This window comes from Medicago truncatula, chromosome 1, assembly GCF_003473485.1.
Source record: "Medicago truncatula cultivar Jemalong A17 chromosome 1, MtrunA17r5.0-ANR, whole genome shotgun sequence".
NCBI lineage: Eukaryota > Viridiplantae > Streptophyta > Magnoliopsida > Fabales > Fabaceae > Medicago > Medicago truncatula.
Genome location: NC_053042.1, coordinates 35,661,559 through 35,686,175, shown reverse-complemented (window position 1 = coordinate 35,686,175; position 24,617 = coordinate 35,661,559). Strand labels below are relative to the sequence as shown.

The 24,617-nt window shown below is 32.8% G+C and overlaps 2 protein-coding genes across 2 annotated transcripts; one reads left to right on the top strand and one right to left on the bottom strand.

The window, feature by feature from the left end:
• Positions 1–9,216: 9,216 nt before the first annotated feature.
• Positions 9,217–16,668, top strand: LOC11435087 (protein NETWORKED 1D). The gene is made up of 5 exons (XM_003590547.4): positions 9,217–9,455; positions 9,730–9,813; positions 9,947–10,177; positions 10,894–15,104; positions 15,283–16,668. Exons 3-5 carry the CDS (start codon positions 10,069–10,071, stop codon positions 16,351–16,353), a joined length of 5,391 nt encoding a protein of 1,796 aa, XP_003590595.1. The 5' UTR covers positions 9,217–9,455; positions 9,730–9,813; positions 9,947–10,068; the 3' UTR covers positions 16,354–16,668.
• Positions 16,669–17,072: 404 nt separating this feature from the next.
• On the bottom strand, positions 17,073–24,334 carry LOC11421335 (sulfate transporter 3.1). Its single transcript, XM_003590546.4, has 12 exons — positions 23,733–24,334; positions 22,592–22,799; positions 21,745–21,916; positions 21,458–21,523; positions 20,809–20,922; positions 19,734–19,850; positions 18,642–18,768; positions 18,265–18,551; positions 17,987–18,177; positions 17,804–17,889; positions 17,638–17,714; positions 17,073–17,524 (listed from the first exon to the last, which is right to left on the bottom strand). The coding sequence occupies exons 1-12, from the start codon at positions 24,079–24,081 to the stop codon at positions 17,348–17,350; spliced, it is 1,971 nt and encodes a 656-aa protein (XP_003590594.1). The 5' UTR covers positions 24,082–24,334; the 3' UTR covers positions 17,073–17,347.
• Positions 24,335–24,617: the final 283 nt, after the last annotated feature.

Here is a 24,617-nt window from a genome sequence, read left to right as displayed (position 1 = left end):
ACGGGTAAAAGTTCTAGTTCAATTTGAAAAGTAATAAATTCATGGTTGTGGTTCAACTTTCCCATGAAGGGAAAGAACTCCCCTTTTCCATACTAAACATCACCTCATTACTCATTACGGACTAGCAATTATCAATCATACATATATGCTCATTATTTAAAAATAAGAAAGATTAGTTTTATTATTTGTTTTTCATTATTTAAAGTATTGGATTGGATTGGATAATCATTCCGTCATTTGTTTAATAAGCATACAGTCAGAGCTAATCCTTCTCATGTTGTGTCTTGTTTAAATGTTGTTTTAGGGGGTGTAATGCCTACTTGAAACAGGCCGGAAATTATTGGGCTTTATTTGAGAAGTTCCATTTATTGAAGCAGCTACTACAGCAGTGCAATTCAACGGGGCCATTACTTTTCCCACCCCTATGCGCTTCTCACGCGCCCTATTTGGATTTTAAAATCCGAAATATTTCAACGTGTTTTTGAAAGTTTTATGAGGTTTTTATGCAGTGCGGATTCTAAAATCTGAACTGCATAGGACACGTGAGAAACGCATGATGGAAAAAGAAACAGTCATTCAACAAAAGACTCTCGTGTTCTTGTATTATTACCTGCTTCTTTCGAGATTTCAGCAGGTGGTATGAGTTGCAGTCAAAAAAAAGAATATATCAATTATCCATTCATTCATTAGATGAAAGACTTGTATGCATTTCTTATTCAAATATCACCATTTTGTGATTTTTGACTATACTTTTTTAAGCGATTTTGACCTCTTATAGTTTTTCTTTTGTAATTTTAACGTTCCCACCATTTTTTTTTTCAAATTTATGCTAAAGTTACATATTGATCGTTACTTTTAAGGAAAATGATTGTACCTTATTTTGCCTTTTTTTTTATTAAAAAAAAAAAACCATGCTAGCTATAGAACTTTGGTACGTCAATTGAGGTTACCTCAGCATAAATTTGGTGAGACACTGCCAAGTATAGTGAACAATTCAAGTAGCATAAATTTTTAAATAATTTTCAATTAAGTTCTTAAATTAGGTAACTTTAAAGACATAATAAAAATTATTTGAAAGCTGATGGTTTAAGTAAAACATTTTGTTGTTGTGTGCAAGTGTGGGTTATATGTTCCACATCGGATAAAACAGTAAAGGTTGAACACCTTATAAGTAAGAGGACCCATTAACCTAATGCCTTAAGGTTTTGGGTAAGAGTGTGACGTCTATCTTGCTTGTGTGGTTGTTCTAGACTCGATGTGGACGGTCCCCCAAGCTTCCCTCATGACCCAACAGTGGTATCAGAGCCCCGTTCGACGAAGGGTACGACCGAGGCAGCCTGTCGTGTCTCTCTTACTTATGCGGTTGTTCTAACTTCGATGTGGATAGTCCTCCGAACTCCCCATGACCCAACACATTTAGCCATAATAACTAAGTTTTATAGTCATTACTCATTACGGACTAGCAATTATCAATCATACACATTTGCCCAAACTTTACTCCGAAAGTTAGCACAACTTTTTTTTACCGAAACATTTTCCTCTTGAAAACGTGGCGTATAAAGGAACTGTTGCAACAAGAAGAAATTATATATTGACGGATTATAGAGGGAAAGAATATAAAGGCATGCACATGGAGTGGTACCCTTGAAGGAACATAAAACAGTTGTTGGAAATGTATGGCCCACTATCATGTCCTTAGCAAATAATCATGTTTGAACATCACAACATGATAAGAATTAAAGGATTCGATGAGCTTTCTGCTTTTGTTATCTTCCACGTTTGGGAATTGAGATAGAGACATCATATCTTCCTCCCATTGCACTATATAATGTCTTGAAAATTTGGCAAGATATGACGACTATACAGTCCCTCCATCCCTATCCCTATCCCTAGTAATAATGAAACAAACAATTAGTTATTCAAGTTTGTATCTATCTTCCTCGGACTCATATAAGGAGGACCCCAAGGATAAACCATTCTTTATGTATGGTAGTGAGATACTTGTTTCAAAAAACCTTCTAATAAGTTAAAACAGATAGTATATCCGATGCATGTACCACGGTTTGATAAAATATGTTGATTGAAAAAACAAAGAGCATGGTGTCATGTTTATTATATAGTAGATGGAGTAGAATGCAAACTAGAGTCACTTAAATAGAAGTTCCAAAAGATTAATGGGTTTCTAATCTTTTCTCATTGCCATCAATTGTTATGATGATACGATGAGTATGACGTTTTGTTTTTACTTTGACCTTAATGGACATGGCTTGCATGGTACTCCTTTGTTTGTACTACAATGAGTAACATTTATAAATTCAGAAACGACCATAAATGTTTTTTTTTATTTTATAAATTACACTCCCCTTCTCTCCCTTCAAAATACTTGAATTACATTCCCCCTCTTTTATGTTAAAATATACACTCCCCTCCCCTCTTATTCAAAACATATTAGAAAATTTTTCACTCCACTTCCCTAAGAGAAGCTTGAATTACATTACCCTCCCTCTTATGTTAAAATCTACACTTTACTCCCTCAATATTAACTTTTTATTTCTAATAATCTAGAAAAATAATAATAATCTAACACACTTCGAAAAAAATAGTATTGCAGGCCTATTTTAATATAATAAAAAATTGAATACATATTTTTCGCTATTTTTTATTCACAATTTCATTAACATGTAGTTTTAGACCCTATTATAGAATATGAAACAGCCCAAAATAAAATTAAAATATGTGAAAAATTACTACAGACAATAAAGCATTGTTATTTAAAAGTTAATTTTATACTCTAAATTATCAAATCAATAGCAAAATATTTAAATTTAATTATCATTGACATTTAAGTTATAAAGAAATGAATTAATTTTTCTTAAATGATGGTATAAAATTAATATATATCGTAAAAAAAATTATTTATGTTAAAATAGATTAAAGTGTAGTGCATATTTAATTATTAAGGGAGGGGGTTGTAATTCAAGCACCTTATAAGAGAGAGGATTATAAATTTTATTTTTCAAGGGAGGGGAGTGTATATTTGAACATAAGAGGAAAGGAGTGTAATTCATGCATCTTTAAGAGGAGGGGAGTGTAATTTTTTTTTTTTTTTATCAAATTAATTCCATCAAGTATTGATGTACTCATTATTATCATAAAAACATATTAACTTGAGATTGATGGTACAAATTAGAGAGTTCACTTGAATATCAACAAAAGAATAAAGTATAATTTAAAAAAAAATGATTACCTGTTGAAAATGACACCGATTTTGAGATTTGTATTTTTAATTTTATAAATGTATCACACATAATAGTAGAGATCGTTAATAAAAAGTCAATAACAAATATAAATATATCCATCAAACTATTTACTTTTTACTCATTCATGCTTGAATCTGGTGGCTTCTAGAGCATATAACATTGTCGTATCTTATTTGGTTAGAGATCAACATTTGATTATTTGAGTTTTATGAAACATAATCAGACATTGTCATTATATTTTTCTCTATTTTACCCTTTTCTCGCAATTATAAATGTTCATTCTAGTCGGTGGCCAAGTTTGTGTCTCTACTATTGTTATCACCATTGATGATAAAATTAACCCTTTTTCGGTCGATGTAATCTAGGTTATCAAAGATCTTTCACGATTAGATATGGAATATTGTCGAACCATTGGCAAAAAGGATTAATAAGGGATTTTCATATATGACCTTATCGCATATGCAAATGTTCTTGCTCAGATATGTGAGGGTTCTTCTCCCCAAAAGAATAAGTGATGTCTTCGAAAATACTATGAGTATTTATGGATGGAATGACTAAGTGCAAGTGTTCTTGCTCTTCATGGGGTCTCCTCCCCAAAGGAATAAGTGCTGTCTCCCAAAACACCGAATATTTATGGGGTGAAATGATAAGTGCAAGTGTACATTATTCAAGTTATATTATAAAAAGATATTGATATCACATGAACTATGACATTATAGCTTTCTAGAGCTTTCCGATAAATAACTTGTTTGCAGAAAAATAAAATAATTCATATTTGGCACAACAGTAAAACAAAGATAAATGGTTGAAAAAACAGTTAAAAAGACTTAGAAGTTCTCCAAGGTGAAGGTGTGTTTAAACAATGAATTAGTTATGACAGAGTTTCCTCGCAACCCGGTGGCCTTTAGGGTCTCTTGACACAACCATCATGTTAAGCATGGGAAGACACACCTTTCGGGGTACAATCAAAATACTTAACATGCAACATTACTAGGTTGGTCATCTACAACTCTCAATCTTGGGAGAGGCTAAGCCGTGACCTATGACAAGACCCTGGATAGATTTTGACACATTTACAGGCTCTTTCCATATCTTACATAAGTTCAAGCAGTCTGTCTTGTTCTAGTCACCTCTCGATACTTAGGAACGGCTGCGGTTATGGTGCATAAGGAAATCCTTATGCACCCTACATAAATCCAGAAATGATTTTTGTGGGTTGCATTCCAAAATCATTAGATGTACTAATGGTTTCCAACACCTGCATATATCATAGTATGTTTTGTATAAAATTATGCCAAAACCATTTTACTGTGGAAATGGTTTTTGTGAGTTGTACTCCAAAACCATTTTTGAATTTATGCAGGGTGTATAAGGATTTCCTTATGCACCATAACCGCACCCCTTAGGAACGTAACTCATATCAAACAAATATTTTTCATTCCTATACCCTCATGATGAGTTACGTATAAAAATATTTTTTTCATTCCTATACCTTCATTAAAATTTATATAAAAATATGTAAACGATAAATATTTATATAAGTTCTCTTTATAATTGCTCTCAAATGTTGATATTTTTTCATTTCTAACCTATTAAAAAATATAACATTGAATTATTTTTCCAACCAATGAATGAAGTCATTTTTCAATAAATATAAATAGTAGTTTATAATATAATAGTAGTTTTAGGGTCTTGCTAACAAATGTCATAAGAACATTGAATAGGGATTCGATAAAAGAAAATTTTATCTAAAACATACAATTGTTTTTATCAGTTTAAAAATTACAACATTTTTTTTTATGTAAAATAACTTTTTGTTTTCTAAATTAATACACTTAGGACGCTCATTAACATCTTATAATTTGTTATAATGTTCATGTTATACTTCATTCTTATTACATATGGTGGCGGTGAGACTTCCGACAAAGGCGGTATTCTTTTCTGCTTGGGAGTTTTAATCACAGATGGCAAAGCAGTCCTTTCCTTCATCAGGATTGATGTGGCAAACCATGCTTTTGGGAAATTTTTGCTCGTCGTTGGCCTTTCTAACGGTATATATTTATTTTATTTTTGGAAAGTTTTTATCATTGAAAGAAAAAGATGTGGAAACTAAGTTCCCACATATGCCAACATTGTTCTTTGTTGATCATAAGAGTGACGTTTGACGATCTTTACATTGTTTATTGTAAGTTAAGAGTACTTGCAAACACTCTGACGTTCAAGTGAGTAAGAGTGCAAAAATGAAAGATTTAAGTTATAATGAATTAGACCCAATAGGACAACAAAAGATCCCTTTTATAGATGAGAACGCAAAGCCTCATGAAATCAAAGGAGAGGAGCCGTTGGAAAGCGGTTACGGATGGCGTGATCTCGTAACCGTCGAATGTTAGTCCATTATGGAGGGTAGGAGGCAATAAAGTTAAATTCATTTGAAGAGTAATTCTTATATGATCACAAGCTTAAATGTATAGTTTTTAGACATTTTAATAAAAATAACTAATGATAAACCATCATCTTTCATATTGAAAGCACAAGATATCTGATCATGTGACCATAATACTACTACTGTTTCGTTACACATAAAAATGGATCACCGGCCACACAGCATTTGATTTTAGTCACGACACCAACAGTGACCAATAATAGTACTATAACGAGCCAAGGACACCAAGTCACTGTCCCGTCATCCCTCTAGCACAGTCCCATCCATACCAGTATTTAATTCCTCAAACAAGTGTCATCGATTTTCCTCACATGATTTTCAATCATGATTTTTTTTAATAATTTTCCGTCAATTTTTTTAATATACATGTTAAAGACTTAAAAATAAAATTTTACATTAAGAAAACAATATTTAATTGTAAAATGTTGATACAAGATTTTCAAGATAAATTTTTTAATATTAAACTTTCTAATATGTGTCTGTGGAATACATATTAACATTGACCAAACTTATCCCGATAGCTTAGCTCAGTTGGTAAGAATATTGCATATTATATTCAGAGGTCGAGGTTCGAACACCGGACACTCCACTCCTCCACAATTAAATTGTATCAGCTCTAGCCATTAGACTGTTTGATAAAAAAACATTGACCAAACTTATCCCAGTGAGCTTAGCTCAGTTGGCAGTGATATTGCATATTATATTTAGGGGTCGAGGTTCGAACACCGGACACTCCACTCTTCCACAATTAAATTGTATGAGCTCTAGCCATTAGACTGATAAAAAACCATTGACCAAACTTTTTTTTACTAATAAATAATGCATGTAAGATAAGATATACAACTTTGTTGTATATTGATAAAATTCTACGGCTGATAGTAATGGTAATGAGTACGTATCCAACACTATCCCTAATAATCACGGATCAAGCACCGGCCAGATTTGGTAATTGCGGCCATTCTTTAATTTATTGAGTGGATAGTTTTGACTTTTGAGTTAATACATTACTTCTTCTGTTCGTATTGACAGTAGTAGTATTTACAAACCCTCCCTAAAAAAAAAGTATTTACAAACCCTAAAATGACATTACGTAGTATTTATAAAAACAAATATACAAATAAAAGAGTCCCTTTTAATTGTAATTCATACATCAATGATTGAGTCTTATAATTTAATTTGATTTGAATTATAATTATAATTATAAACTATACATAAATATACAATGAAATTAAAATTGGTCAAGAATGTAGAAACTTAAAAGAAAAGAGACACGTAAATTATTAGTCTAAGGTTTTTTTTTGATAAATAAAGTTAGTCTAAGGTTGAAAGTTCTTACATAATATAATATTGGATAATAAATCATAGATGTTTTTATTTTCACTCAACAGATGTTAAACAGAAGAAAATTAAGCATTAATTATTAAATAAATAAAATAAATTATTTTATCTGATAAAGTATTAAATAAACTTTTACGAAAAAATGTTCCTAAAGATAATTTTTTTTTTTTTACAAAAATAAAGATAAATTGTTGATGATAGAAAAATGTTCTTATAAGAATATTTTGGATTCAATCTAGTAAGCACATATTATATGATATTGAAATACCAAAAAAATAAATTATTACTACTATATGATATTGTACATGTCTTTTATTTACGAATAGAACTTGTTATATAATATTTATATATTCAATGCACATGTCTAAGGAAAAATACTCGTAAAATATCTTACATGGTCTCGTAATAAGTTTCATTTTTGCATTTTTTTTTCCTTTATCTTAAAATAATTATCACTTTAAAATACTAACATATACATTAACTTTTTTTTCTTCTATTAATATACTCTCTATTTACTGAATTTTACTCTATGACGGGTGCTAGTCACACCCTAAAAAAAACAAGTTACACTCAAATTTATTTAAAATTTTACAATAATATAAAAATTGTCCTCTTCATGTAAATTTCTAAAAACCCATCTTTTATGATCATTCTGAACCCTTACCCCCTTTCATCCACAAATCACCATAGATGTACAACCAAGATCTGAATCAACATCTTTGTTATTGATATGTATTATATTCATAAAGGTTAGTGAATTTCATTTTCGATGAGTTTCTATTTGTTTATTGTTTGTTTTGGTATGAGATATGCTTGTCAATTTGATTTTAAGTGAGAGGTTAGTGTAAATTAAGTTTACGTGTATGTATATAAAAGGGGTTAGTGTAGTTTACGTATGTAGGTTAATGTAAATTCAAATTTACGTATGTTAAATTTAGGTTAGTGTAAATTCAGTTTACTTACGTTCAATCTAGGTTAATGTAAATTAAGTTTACTTATGTTCAATTTAGGTTAATGTAAATTTGGTTTACGTGTGTATATAGTATGTATATAAGAGGTTAGTGTAAATTCAGTTTACTTGCGTTCAATCTAGGTTAATGTAAATTAAGTTTACTTACGTTCAATTTAGGTTATTTAGTTTACGTATGTATATAGTATGTATATAAGAGGTTAGTGTAAATTCAGTTTACTTACGTTCAATCTAGGTTAATGTAAATTAAGTTTACTTATGTTCAATTTAGGGGTATATGAGTCATTCTGGGGTGTAACTTATTTTTTTTGGGGTGTGACTAGCACCGGTCTTACTCTATTTAACTAATGTACTAACTACAATTAATAAAGATGGTTTAGTAAATGATATATTAATGCTCTCATTAAAATCAATTCAAATAATCACTTACTTAAAAACATCCAAATACAACACTTAATTGTCTTCGTGAGCTTAACTCAATTGATATGGATAATGCATAATATATGCAAGGTCCGGAGTTTGAACCTGACAAAAATAAATTAAAAACTCAATCTTAGATGGATGGAATAATAAGTAGCCTAATCAACCATGTGTGATTGTATATAACGGAAGAGACCTACCTTCAACGTTGTGACAAATCAATGTTCAAATTTTGACTAAAAAATATTTACACTTTTTTTTTAAAGAAAAAAATATTTATACTTAAAAGCCGACAATACTTAAAATATACTCCGATATCCTATATTTATAAGACAAATTTAGATGAACAAAACTTGATATTTCTAGTTAAAAAAATTGGAGCAGATTCATATGATTATATGAAACATATACAATTGTTTAAGTGATGATACATATGGAAAAATGAAATAAAGAAAGAGCCTAACCAAACACAAAACAAAACACATCTGATACATTCACCTAAGAAGAGTCCAAGTCCAACTAATACAAATACAATTACTACTACCATTTTTTCAAAACTGAAAAATGAAGCGTTTTAAATGCCTTTGAATTTGACTTGTAACCTTTATCTAATCTTTCATACCAATGACAATTAGTAATTAAAATGATAATTAAAGAAGGTTTAATATTATTATAATTGATCAGCTTAATTTAGCACCAATCCACCACCCACTATTTTGAAGCCAAATGTCTCTTCGCTGGTGAGGGGACAAAGTGCCACCAACCCAGCTAACCAAAATCAAAAGCCAAAGTAAAAACAAAAAATAAAAAAAAACATCACACAACATAGATAGACATAGAGAAAGTGAGTTACACACAGACAACAACATTGTGTACTGTGTTTTTGCACAACTCACGGAGATCTAACTAACATGGGATGACACTAAATTTCATCATTAAAATAAAATGAAACAAAATAAAAGGAGCTAGCTGAACTTTGTTCATAGCCGCCATAAAATTTTGATTTTCTTTTACTTTCATTTTGGTGAGTAGTAACATCATATCTATCTCAATTATGTTTTCTTTTCATCAATTCACTTTGATTCAATTATCTTTTGATCTCAAGTTTTTTATTTCAATTTGATTTGATTGATCATGTAGTTTTTTCAGTTATATGGTTGATTTGTATTCTTCTCATGCTTGAAAACTAAGCTGTTATTGTTGATTTACAGAAGTATGATTGGTTATTTATTAATTTTATTACAAAATTATGATAGTATTGATTTTGTCATTTTCTATTGCATTTATTGGATGATCAGGTAGTTTGTATTCATTCCAGCATATCAGAAATTTGTTCATTCAGTTTTGGAATTTGAGAAACAAAACCGAGTTCAACCAATCAGGTATGTTTTTTTTATGCTACTTCAGATCAATTTGAGAAAATAAAAAGAAGAAACAATATTCATGATTTTGATTTGTCTGAAACTGAACAATTTGTAATCCTTTTGTTTTGTTTGTTCCAATGAATACACACAGAAGCAGAAACTGTGATGACTTGGTTGACTTTGTAGTCAAAAGCATACTCTTGTGAATGTTTTGCCTCTTCATGTCTTTGAAGGATTAATAAAGTACTTACAACAATAGAACAGAAAGCGGTGATGGCGACGGCGACTCGGTCTCATGCAGATTCTAGGAGAATGTATTCTTGGTGGTGGGATAGCCACATAAGTCCTAAGAACTCAAAATGGCTCCAAGAAAATCTTACAGGTAATGCCTCCTATCTTTCTGGCCTTGGTAGTAGCGCAAATTTTTTTTTTTTTTTGACACGGTTGTTTTTTTGTGACTTGACATCTTTACGGTTGGAGGTTGAGTTGCATCATTTATTGTTGTTTTCTTATCTATAGTATATGGGAAATTAATGTTTTTACATTTAACTTTGAGCATAATTTATTTTGTTGATGGGTTTAGCAGTTACTGAGATTGCTATGATGCCTTAAAAGTTAAAAGTTACTGTATGGAAGTATTATTTTTTTGCTAAAAGTTAGAGTATCAGAATGGAAAATAGAAGTATATTTCATCAATGTCTGGATGGCACAATGATGTAAATATGATTTAAATCTGTTTCAGTTTCACTTTAGAATGTTCTTCTGGTTATATGATGCAGTAAAGTTGAGACTTTATTATTCTGTTATATTGATTTTTATAGAAGCATTTTTTTACTTATATTTCTGAATCATCTTCGTTATTTTGTATCTTGCTCAAAATTCTTTTCCTTTTATAATTGTAGATGTTGAAGCGTGTGATGACATGATTTATTTGGTTTTAGAAAATTTCAGTTGTTTCCTTTAGGGACATTCTACATGCACTTCTAGTTTGTATTATATGAGTTATTGGCTTAATTACCGAGAACGATATGACAATATTTATTATTTTGTGATAATCCATCCTCTGAGCTAATCACAATGATATTTCATGATGCACAGACATGGATGTCAAGGTGAAGCAAATGATTAAGCTCATTGAAGAAGATGCAGATTCCTTTGCCAGGAGAGCGGAAATGTACTATAAAAAGCGCCCAGAGCTGATGAAAATGGTTGAAGAGTTTTATAGGGCATACCGCGCATTGGCTGAGAGATATGATCATGCAACTGGAGTGATCCGTCATGCTCATCGGACCATGGCTGAAGCATTTCCTAATCAAATTCCTGTGATGATTACAGACGATTTACCAATGGTTACATCCATGGAGACTGAGCCACGTACACCAGAAACACGCCATCCTTCACGTACATTTCTGGACTCGGATGAATCAGAAAAAGATGCTCATTTTATCAAACGAAATGGAGCAGATAGTGAAGAACTTCATTCTGCTTTGAACAAGACGGGTTTAAGACAGCTCAATGATCTCCTCATCCCTCGAGAACATGCAAAGTTTGAAGGGCATGCTCGAAGGGGGCTCAATTTTTTAGAGACGCAGGAGGAAAGCAGTGAGCTAAACAATGGAGGCCGTGGCACTAAGGCTCATGTCTTGTCTGAGTCTGAACGCGTGACAAAAGCCGAAGCAGAAATTTCGGCCTTAAAGAAAGCCCTTGCCAAATTGGAAGATGAAAAGGAAGCTGGTTTGCTTCAGTATCAGCAGAGTTTGGAGAAATTGTCTAATCTTGAATTAGAAGTGTCTTCTGCACAAGAGAATTCTCAAAGAGTCGATGAACGAGCAAGCAAAGCAGAAGCTGAAGTTCAAGACTTGAAGGAAGCGGTAATCAAATTACAGGCGGAAAGGGAAGCTACTCTTCTTCAGTACCAGGAATGCTTGGAGAAAATAACCGATCTGGAGAAAAATATTTCTTTTGCTCAGAAGGATGCAGGAGAGTTTAACGAACGTGCTACTAGAGCTGAAACTGAAGTTGACTCCTTGAAGCAGGACCTTCTAAGAGTAGAAGCTGAAAAGGAAGTTGCCCTTCTTCAATATAAACAATGCCTGGAGACATTATCAAAACTGGAGGAGAGATTAAAAGAATCCGAGGAGAATGTTAGAAGGATTAATCAGCAAGCTAATTTAGCTGAAAACGAAATTGAAGCTTTGAAGTTGGAAGTTACTAAACTTAATGAAGAGAAGGAAGATGCTGCTCTCCGATATCAGCAATGCTTGGAGATAATTTCCAGTCTGGAACATAAACTCTCTTGTGCTGAAGAGGAGGTGGGTAGGTTAAATTCTAAGATAGACGATGAGGTTGAAAAGTTACATAGTTCCGAACAGAAGTGTCTTCTTTTGGAAACATCGAATCACGCTCTACAGTCTGAATTACAGTCTTTGGCACACAAGATGGGATCTCAAAGTGAAGAACTTAACGAGAAGCAGAAGGAATTGGGTAAACTTTGGAGTTCCTTACAAGAGGAGAGATTGCGATTCATTGAGGCTGAAACTGCTTTCCAAACTCTTCAGCATTTGCATTCTCAATCTCAGGAAGACCTTAGAGCTCTTGCTGCTGACTTTCACGGTAAATTGGAAATACTAGGGAATGTTGAATCACGTAAGCAGTCTCTAGAGGATGAAGTGCACAGAGTCAATGAGGAAAACAAAATTCTAAATGAGCTCAAGATTTCTTCATCTTTGTCTATACAAACTTTGCAGGATGAGATATTGAATTTGAAAGAGACAATAGAGAAACTTGAACAGGAGGTTGAGCTGCGACTTAATGAAAGAAATGCTCTTCAGCAAGAAATTTACTGTCTTAAAGAGGAGCTTAATGATATGAATAAAAAACATGAAGCTATGATTGACGAGGTCAGGTCAGCTGATTTAGATCCACAGTGCTTTGGCTCATCGGTGAAACAATTGCAAGACGAGAACTCAAAGCTGAAGGAGACATGTGAGGCTGAAAAAGATGAGAAACTGGCTCTTTTGGTAAAATTGGAAACCATGGAGAAGCTTTTGGAGAAGAATTCTGTTTTAGAGAATTCCATTTCAGACTTGAATGCTGAGTTGGATAGTGTCAGAGGAAAAGTAAATGTGTTGGAAGGAACATGCCAGTCTCTGCTTGTGGAGAAATCAACTCTTGCTGCTGAGAAGGCCACCTTGTTTTCTCAATTACAAGCCACCACTGAAAAGCTTGAGAAGCTTTCGGAAAATAACAACCTTTTGGAAAATTCACTATTTGACGTCAGTACCGAACTTGATGTATTAAGAGGGAAGTCAAAGATCTTAGAAGACGCGTGCCAGTTACTTGACCATGAGAAGTCCAGTATCTCTTCAGAGAAAGAAGCCTTAGTTTCAGAGTTGAACACCACTCAGCAAATTCTGAAAGATCTTGAAAAACAACACAGTGAATTGGAACTAATGCATTTGGAACTAAAAGGAGAAAGGGAGTCATCACTTAAAAAGGTAGAAGAGCTACTGGTTTCCCTGTATTCCCAAAGGGAAGAGCATTGCAGAGTTTTGAAGTTGAATGAAGATGAAGTGGCCAACAAGGAATTACAAATCGATATTCTGAAAGAAGATGCAAAGTGCCGGAAACAAGAATATGAGGAGGAACTGGATAGATCTCTAAACGCTCAGATTGAAATTTTCATCTTGCAGAAGTGTATCCAAGATTTGGAGAAAAGGAACTTTTCCCTCCTAGTTGAGTGCCAGAGACTTTTGGAGGCGTCCAAAATGTCTGACAAAATTATTTCTAATTTGGAGACTGAAAATATTCAAAAGCAAGATGATGTGGATTCTTTGTCTGATAAAATTAAAATACTAAGGGTTGGACTGCATCAGGTGTTGAAGACTCTTGACATTAACGGTGATAATTTCTTTGAAGATATGCTTGACGAAGACCAAACTCTCCTGAACCATATACATGGAAAACTTAAGGAGAGAAAGAAGTCTTTTGACGCGATTTTCAAGGAAAGCCACCACTTGACCGTTGAGAATTCGGTTCTGATTACATTTCTTGAGCAGTTGAAAATGACTGTAGAAAATCTTGTGATAGAAAAAGGAGCACTTGATGAGGAGTCCAAGATACAGTCTAAGCAGTTCACGGCATTGCAAATTGAGTTCCAAAAGGCATTGGAAAAGAATCAGGAGTTGAAGTTGGCCATAAGCAAAGGAGAAGAGAAAATGGAAGGTATGACAGCTGAAATAGTTAATCTACGCGAAGAGCTATCAAACTTTGAAAAGATCCACAGAAACTTACATGAAAAAAGTTGCACGATAATTGAAGAGAAAAAATCCTTGCTGGGAAGATTTAAAGATCTGAGTGAGGAGAAGGGTAACTTGGAAGAAGAACTTTGTGTCCTGTCCCACGAGACATTCGTTCAATCTAATATTTCTGCGATTTACGAGAATATCATCTCTGAAAAACTCCAGGAACTTAAACAGCTTGGTCAAGAACTTGATAAGCTCGGTTCAGAAAATAATAACCTTGAGGAGAGATTGAAGATAATGGCACACAAATTAGAAAATGAAGAAATGGAAAATTCTCATCTTAAAGAGTTATTTGTAAAGTCAAATGTTGAATTGAATTTAGTTGAATCTGTCAATGATCAATTGACTTGTCAGATTAGGAATGAAAGGGAAATGCTGTGTCAAAAGGAAAAAGTGCTTTCGGAAGCAGCCAAGACGTTTCATGCTTTACACACCGAGAAAACAGAATTGCAAAGAACGGCGGAAGATCTGAAGATTAGATATGATGATGCCAAGGGGAAACTTGAAGAGCAAGCTAATCGAATTTCCCACTTGTCCTCGGACAAGGACCGTCAAAATGAAGAGCTTGGATGCCTCAGTGAAGTGAACCAGAAATTGGAGTCTGAAATGAAGTGCCTACACCAAGAACTTGAAGAAATTAAGCTAAGGGAAAAGAAGCTAAGTTATGAAGTACACGAAGGAATAAATGAGATTGAACAATGGGAAACTCAAGCTGCAGTACTCTTTGCCGAACTGCAGGTTTCTGCTGTCAATGAAACACTACTTCAAGGGAAGGCTTGTGAGCTAGCTGATACATGTGAGCATCTTGAGAGCATAAACTACTCGAAAGACATGGAAAGAGAACAGCTGAAAGAATTAGTTAGCAAGTTGGAAGGTGAAAATGGGAAAATGTGTGATCAATTAGCTGCTTATGTCCCAGCTATCAGTGCTTTGAATGATTGTGTAACATCTCTGGAGGTGCAGACTCTAGGGCATCCAAAACATCATGACTATGAAAAACCTGAGGTATTAATATATTTTTTCAGTATTTGGTTTTGATTTTTCCTTTTATGGTAATGCCAGGTCATTGCTTGATGATTTTGCGACGAAAATTAATTTCCTCCTTTTCTACATGTAAACAACTATTATTGCCTTTCTTTATGGATATAATTTGATTTGTTTGTCCTATGATCACCATTTCCAGGTTAAAAATTTGGTGAATCACCAATACATTGAAAATGGTCAACAAATAGATGAATATCAATCTGTTACGGCACCAGATCCTCTCCTCGACTTCCAAGACCTGCAGAGGAGGATCAATGAAATTTCAATGGCAGTTAAGAATTTTAACGCAAGTTCCAAAGCCAATGTTGAAATGAGAGAGATTCAAGAAGCAAAGGAGATTGAACAGAAAATGGGGAGTTTAAGGCCAGATAATCCTGTAACTGAGATTGAAGTACTTCCAAAAGACATCATGCTTGATCAAATATCTGAATGTTCATCATATGGAGTAAGCAGGGGAGGAACTCTTGAGTCTGATGATCATATGCTTGAGTTGTGGGAAACATCTGATAAGACACCGAAGATGGCAGCAGAACCAGCAGAAGATCATCATCAAAGAAGAGCATCCAAGGAAACATACAACAAACATCCTTCAGGAGATTCCTTGGTGGAAAAGGAGTTGGGGGTGGACAAGTTAGAGATCTCAAGAAGAATGTCACGGCCACGTGAAGAAGGCAACAAGAGTAGAGTTTTGGAAAGACTTGATTCTGATTCACAGAAGTTAACGAACCTTCAAATAACCATACAAGATTTGATGAAGAAAGTTGAAACTATTGAGAAGAGTACAAAGGGAAAAAGTGCCGAGTATGATACCGTTAAAGAGCAGCTTGAAGCGTCTCAGGAGACTGTAATGAAGTTGTTCGATGCCAACCGCAAGCTGGTGAAGAATGTAGAAGAAGGTGCACTGTCTTCAGCTGGGAGAGCTTCATCAGAATCAGATGAGATTGGAAGTGTCAGCAGGAGGAGATTTTCGGAACAAGCGCAGAGAGGATCAGAAAAAATAGGACAACTTCAGTTGGAGGTTCAAAGACTCCAGTTTCTTCTTTTGAAACTCAATGATGCAAAAGAAAGCAAAGAGAAAACCAAAATGGCTGATCAAAGTCGGAGAGTACGTTTGCGGGATTATCTCTATGGTGGGACAAAAACCAACAACCAAAAGAAGAAGAAAACACCTTTTTGTGCATGTGTAAGACCACCCACTAAGGGAGATTGATTTCTACCGTAGTTTCAATTCCATGAGACATTAGCTTTCTTGTTTGTATATTTTCCTTTCTATAGATGCTTTAAGACGATACAAGTCATATTTCGATCCTTCTGTACATGTTTGTGCCTCATGTATTAGCAAGAAGAGGCTAGGATGGAACTTTTCCATTTCTTTTTCTTATCTTTTTTTCATATAAAATTTTGAATAATCCCTTCCTCAATTTCTGGTTTAATTCATGTGTGGATATACAGTGGGAGATGTAAAATGTTACTTTCCTCTGATTGGTCACTTGTATCATATCAGACTAGGATTTTTTTTTTCTCACCTAACACTCTTCATCTGGTATTTTTTTTCATTATTGGTGATTTATTATGGGAGATATTTTTTTGGTAAACATGTTATTGGTGCGAAGTATCCATCAACTTTGCATACGACTAATCTTCGCAGGCAAACTTGACCGGTCACCTCTATGAGTTCTCCCCTCTCAACCACATTTTTTTCATCTGCGAGGCTCAAACCCGAGACCTTGCTTACGTGATCCGAGTCAAGTTCCAGTCGGATCCATGTAATGTTGATTATTGTGTAATATTTTGATAGTACTTCAAAGATATGTATGTAACTTAATAGTGTTGAAGGTTTTATTTTTTTGCACTGTCAAGATTTAAACTTGAAAACTTCTGATCAGTAACCTTTAATTTTCTCCGGTTCCAGAACCTTTTCAAAGGCCATTTTTAATTCTCATGGTAAATGCTTTGCATTTGAATAGATTAACAAGCATATTGTTGCATAAGAACTCAACAACGTATGTAGGAAATTTCTTTCAACTGTGAAAGTTGAAGACTCATACATCTTTCATTTTCCTATGGCTCTAAATATTTAGTGGCATGATTCACATACTCTCATGCCACATATTGTAATAGTAATAATACATAACTGAGTAGAAAACAAGAAAGCTTCTGAGCTCTTTAAATTATGCATTGATATATATATATATATATATAACTCAGACATTGTTCCAACCCTCTGATTCATCTCTTTTGGGATTTGTTTTGCATGCAAAGTTACATGCTCTAACAGCATCTTCCACTGTCAGATAAATCCAATTTCCTTCTACATCCTTTTGGAAGCTGGATTTGTTTAACTTCTTCATCACCTCACTTCCAGGATTGACTAAAACAAGCTGTAATCATAGGAATGAAAAGATTTCAAGGTTAACAAAAATGCTACAATGAATAAGCTATAAAAAAAAAAAATTGGTTCATGATTAGCAAATGACATTAGAGAAATAATTACTTGCTGCTCTCTTCTTTCAACCATCTTCTTAGCCTCTTCAAGCATACTTATTCCACTTGTATCAATATTTCCAACAGCTGCCAATATAATTACACTGCAAGTTAGACTGAAAATTCTAATAACCATGTTTTGATTAATTGCCATGTCTCAAAGGCTCATTACTCACCACTCATATCCAGTATAACATAATTCAAAATTGTCTCCCCTGTATCTTTAATTCTATCTTCCTCTTCATCGATCCACCTTGAGATCCTATGAACAATAACAGTTTTCTTGTCAGTCGAATTATTCCAGGGAAGAAAATTTTACATGCTAGAGAAAAAAAAATCCAAATTTTCATGTATCTTACCTTTCTCTTAAATAGCTTGCATTGGCAAAGTAAATTGGTGCATCAATCTTTAGAATTAGAATTCCGGAAATACGATTTGCATTCGGATAATGCTCAATGTTTCTGTATATTACAGAATTTGGAATGTTTCCCAAAACAAATGTCCTTGGCCTTGCAACAAATAGCAATATCCGAAGTACTGATATAGCAACCTAAACATGCATAAGAAAACACATTAATATCATAAACTTGTATATCAGACTGATAAGTGGGAGAACAAAGAGACTATTGATACATACTGCTATGACTAAGCCAATTTCAACACTGCCAAAGACAACGCCCATATACGCGCTAATGCAGACGAAAAAATCGAATTTGTCAATCTTCCAGAGATGGATGGCTGCTTCATAATCTATAAGTCCAAGCATTGCAGATACAATTATGGCTGCTAGTACCACCAGAGGAGTGTAATAGAACAAAGGTGTCAAGAATAACAGTGTCAACATGACTGCAATTGACATCACAATGTTGGATGCTGCTGTCTTGCATCCAGCATTATAGTTCACGGCCGAGCGCGAAAATGGCCCTGAAAGATTTATCATTTTTATACCAAAAACATGTGAGAAATTTATGTGCAAAGGTAATATTGAAGTTAACATTTGGTGATGATGTTTACCTGTTGTGAGGTAGCAAGAGGTGAAAGAACCAACTATGTTCATGGTTCCAATAGCTATCATCTCTTTGTTTCCATCAATATGGTAATTTTTATACATTGCAAAGCTTCTTCCCACAGCGATTCCTTCCTGAAAAACAGCACCAACATTCAAGATCCTATTGAAATCTACATTAACTAAATTAGCATATCTAGGATTTTGTCTATTACATATGACATTTCATAGATTTAAAAGTATCATCATCATCTTGATATAATTACAAGAACTTTGAATGTGATAAGTGTCTCATAAAGTGTCAGCTAAATGATAAGAGTTTGACCTTGTAATATCAAGGGACGAAATTCAAATTCTCTTAAAGTCGGTTGTAAAATGACTATTAATAATTTTCTCTTGGAACCGGTTCTACAATGACCATTAATGTCATTTTAATTAATAATAATTTTCATTTGCCCATTTTGTTTTTAAAAAAGAGTAGTATAAGGTCAACTCTTTCTACTTACATCTTGATGTACATGTTTGTCCACTACCAATAACTTTCCTATATATGCACCAAAACATATTTGTTTTTAATGACTACTAACAAATTATGCAATTCAATATGATTATGACCTCATATAAACCTTGGCAAGGTAACAAGCTTGCAAACAAGCATATAATAATTTCATTTTATTCTTTAAAATGTAAATAAAGAGGTATGCTTTTGTATAAAATTATATAGGAATAGATACAAAGGTAATGCCCTAGAACTATTGGTAAAGGTCATGTGATTTGGTGTGCATTCAAGTAACTTGGTCTCTTGAAGACACAATTTGACTTGTATCCAAATAATTGTCAAATGAGGAGGACCATATGTTGTGCATTTGACAAAAACATATAAATCCACCAATAATAAAGTTATTGCCTCAATGCCTTGTCTAGTTTCATTCTATTCTTCTTTGGTTAAGGATGTGACATATTAGAGTTAGAGTGTGTCTTTATTATGTTGTGCACACATGTTAAGTCACGTTAACATGTGTTATAGTTTTGCCGTGTCTAAAAAAGTGTATTATTAGGCAATAAAGGATATAAAGGAGTTTGAGTTGAGAGGTAGTTACCGCAAGAGCTATAATGCCAACAATAAGGCCTGTTTTGATAGCTGTGGTCATATATGGTGACACAAATACCAAATCTGTGAGTGATGGTGGATTTAGTCCTTTCTTCAATTCTCCTATCTGAAACATGCGCCAATTTGGCAAATTACAATACCAAAAAAAAAAAATTAGTCCAATCACATCCCTACCCTTTTCTATATCTCAAAAGTAGCAAACCAAAAATCTACTAATATAATAATTAATCCCCCGAGGTGGTGTATATAAGATAAAGTTTAATAACAAAAGTTGATATATCTTGTTTAAAATTTAGACTAAATATATACATTTTTGTTGATCTAAATTTTACTTACATATAAGATCGAACGGAGTAACTTTTATTAACTTGGTGATATTACTTCAAATGAACTAGTGTACAGTGAAATCAATTTTATAAATTATTTTTTTAATTTTAAAAATCAAACTGCAATTTCTGAAATTAAAAAAAGTGTGAAGTATACATGTGTACTCATGGTGGGTTTTAGAAAAATGATTCATTTGCAGGTCCTACCAGATAAGAATACTCATTGAATATGGGTGGTATCGGTTGGACCCAATAGCACTCAACAGTGTTTGGCTCTTTTCTGTCTGAGTGCGTTGTGACAAAATAAAGACTATGCAAATCAATTTTATTTTATTTAAAACATAATATAGTATTTGATAAAATCATGATTAGATCATCCTAGAAGGAAAGTAAAAAAAAATAAAAATTTACTCATGCTTCCAATCAAATCACATCATAATGTCTTTTTTCTTAATTTAATTCATAAAATATTCTCACAAATATCTGCATGACGTGATTTGATATATATGTAAAATTTAGAGTGTTTTTGTACGTGTAAAAATTTAATTTGCATATACAAACGATACAACTTTTTTAACATTTATCCGATTAAATCAAACCAACTTGTTATTTTCATATACATATATATAGGAACAAAAATAGAAAAGCAATGTCATGATGTAAATTTGATTGAATGTGCGCGTAAAATAAATTGCACTGTCAACACATAAAAATTAATCTAATCGGAGAAATGCTCACCACTTGAACGCCGTGGTGCTCGGCATGAGTGAAATAAACCAGCAAACTGCCCAGTATAACGGACGCTAACGGCGTCATTGCTGACACCCAAAAGAACTTGGGTTGTTTTTTGCTCTGCATTGATCAATTATCGTCACAAACCACCGTTGCAGTCAATTCCAATTTTATGTTAAATTAATCTCAGTAACAAATGATAGAGTATAAATAGTAATTTATTTATTTTATTATATATAATTAATAATAGTATGATTATGATATGATATATACTACGTAGCTATACTTTTGTCATGGCTGCAGTGTTTTTAAACGTCAATTGCTGCTGAGAAAATTTGTTGACTTTAATCTATCTTATCAAGAGTTAGCAGCTAGGGTAGGGAAGAAATTGATCTTAATCAAAGCCAATTTTTAATTCCCATAATTTCCATAAACATCTAGTTTAGCATAATAATTAATGCAAGGAAAAATAAGTGACAGATTTGGGATCTAATCCTTTCACAGTCATAGTCATGGCTCGTGCTGTGAAAATATCATTTGGTGAGAAAAAGATTATCATTAGCAACTAAAGAAATCTAGATCATGCATTATTAATAATTTAATAATAAATGTTTCTATAGTTTATGCAAATGAATTTGTGTTAGGTAGTACTTACGAAGTATCTTGTAACAAGGAGAAAGAAAATGAAGCAAAATCCCAACACAGCGCTTTCCCACCTCCACTGCAATAACAAAATAAATAAATAAGTAAACAAAAATTTATTGGTGTATTTGTCAAAAAAAAATAAAATTATTGGTGTAAAAAACTAAGTCAGATAAGTTACATGACATTATTGTAACTATAAAGATAAGATAAGATAAGATATGTTTTTTTATATAAAATAAGTTTGAATAAGTTTTTGATCCGTATAAATATAGTCGATTTCGTTTTTAGTTTTTGTACCTGATGAGTTTGGGTAAAAACGGAGCGCATGACGGATACAATATCAGCAGCATGGGTGAAATGTTCAAGTCCTAGAATTGATTTCAGCTGCTGTAGACAAACCACCGTGGCTGCTCCTCCCATGAACCCTACTATGGCTGCATGTGACAGGAAATCCACGATAAACCCTAACCTGCATGCACCCCACCTCATGCGTTATATTATATTACCATGCATCAATAATATTTAAGGAAATTCATAAATAAATTATATCATTTCAAGTTAACTACTATATGACTGAAAACAAACAATGGATATTACCTAATTAGAATTTTTATTTTACGGTTCAATTGATAGATTTAATATTTGTAGTAATTATTAAACCAAGAAATTTTTTGTTTGTTCAATATTAAACCAAGTATATACCTTTAATCAGAATAATTTAATTCTTCATTGTAATAGTAATATGGGATGCGAAATGGGCGAATCTCATTGCATGGTGCAAAGTTGCAAGATCTTTTTCACCAAGACAAAACACAAAAAAAGGAGGGGAAGATATTATCCTGGTTAGGATATATATATTCTAACCTTTTTCCCATATTCATGTTATTTTATTTATTTTTCCATATCCAGTAACATAACATATCATTTCAATAGCTTACTTTATGACAACATGCTACTTTTTAAGGATCCTTTTTGAGTAGTAGTTATTAGTACTGCATCCGTTCCATAATACTTGACTTTATTACGAATGTCAATCCATAATTTTTAGGTTAAATATCTTGAATAATATATTATAAAAAATTATGAAAATTTGATATTTTGCACATTTTTAAATGGAGTAGTAATTGATTAGAATTTTTATTACCTAAAGAGACCCAATGAAGCTTGCAAAAGTCCAGCAAAGAATGTAGCTGTGAAAGCAAGGTGCAGAAAAAGCTTTGGATTTTGGGTAGGATTAACCTCATTGGCCAACATGGAACCCATCAGAAGAGATCCAACTGCCACAGTTCCAACTGCCAAATCCCTTGAACTACCCATCATTGCATAAATTAACGGTGGTATAAAGCTTGAATCTGCAAAATATGTAAATCAATAAAACATGTCATAACATAAATATTTAATTATGACAAGAACAGTGTTGAGTTAATAAAAAAGTTAATTGTCTTGTTAACTAGTGCCTCCGAGGCACTCTTTAAAGATTCTAAAAGAATAAATTATTTTATAATAAAGTCAAATATTTCGATTCTCGATGCATTGATTACACATATTTTTATGATAAGTTACTATTTAAAGGCCTTAACTAGTGCCTAGTGCCTCGGTAATCAGCAAGAAAAGTATATGGACCAAAATGGTGCTTAAAAATATGTTCAAAGTTTACAATTACCATTTTTAGTATTTTTTAATAAATTATTGAATCTTATTCTCTTACTATAAAATACTCCATCCGGTCCTTTTTATAAAAAGACATTTAAATCAATAAAAGTTGATGTATCTAGTTAAATAATTGGACCAGATCCATTAACGTTTGTTAACCTAAATATTTATTTTAAATAGGACTAGAGAGAGTATATTATTTTGGTAATTGGTATAGACTCTTTTTTGAGGTCCATATCAATGTCCCAAAAAGAAATATATAAACCAGTCTTTGATTCCCTCAATAAACTTTTTAGCAACAAAATATTTATATGAATTTTATTTTTAATGTTTGAGAAATCGAATCAAATTAAATAGTCTAATTGTACAGTTGAATTGTGAACAGGATGATTCGTGAGCCGATATTCTTTACAATTTAGTTGTTTGAGTAGTTTGATCATATATACAATTTCATCCTAATTCGAGCAAGTGAACTATGATTCGGATGATTCACCGGTTCAATGTCCAATTTGATTTTGAAAACACCTTGTTACTAATTTTAGTAATTAATCCTATTTCATTTAGTAAAACCAAAAAAAATAGTATATATTTATATGATAATTAAGTAACAAATTAATACTAATAGAACTCACATAGTCCAAGAATTGGAGGGAGGTTGGCAAGTTTGGCATAACTAATGCCTTGAGGAATAGCCAAGCTAGCAATAGTGATGCCAGCTATGAGATCAGATTTCAAGAACTGAAAAGTGTAGCTTGGTGCCCATTCAAATATGGGAAAAAAATACTGAAGACCAAGCACCAATTTTTTAGAAGCTGGTTGATTCTTAAACCTCCTCAATGGATCATCTGGAAAGAAAGTCTCTTTCATTGAATACTTCATAGACTTCAAAAATGGTTGAGGAGGTGGAATTGCCACACCATGCACACTCTCATCAACGTTCATGCCTGAACAAGGGTAATCATCATAGTCTACGTTTCCCATAATCTTTTCAACTATATATATGCACTATTTAAATACTTATAAAAATATATATGATATATAATTTTATATATGTGCTACAAGTTCCATATGCATATGCAAGGTCTTTTTTTAACAATGTTGACTAAGTAACAATAAATAAAAACGGTTGAGTAATTGAGAATTGAGAATGAGTAGATAGGGATATAAGAACAAGAGAAAGATACTAGTGAAAATGATGAGGGTGGTGTTGAGAGTTGAGACACTTAGGTTGTTCTTGATAACATGGCTTTATATAATGGTTTTTATAAGCATTTGGGTATCATTATTATTATTATTTATTATATTTCATTTTTGTGTTTGAGTTGAAATTTTGAGTGCGTGTGAGGGTCCACTAGAAGTCATGTAAGGGTAGTGGGGAGGATACCCCAAACATCCCACATTTGTATTCTTTGAATAGGATTTTGGGAATTTTGGACCTGCCACCTCGTGCTATTTTAATCTTCTTCTTTGTACAACAATATGAATCACATAAAGTTTCTTTCGAAAAAAATAAAAAT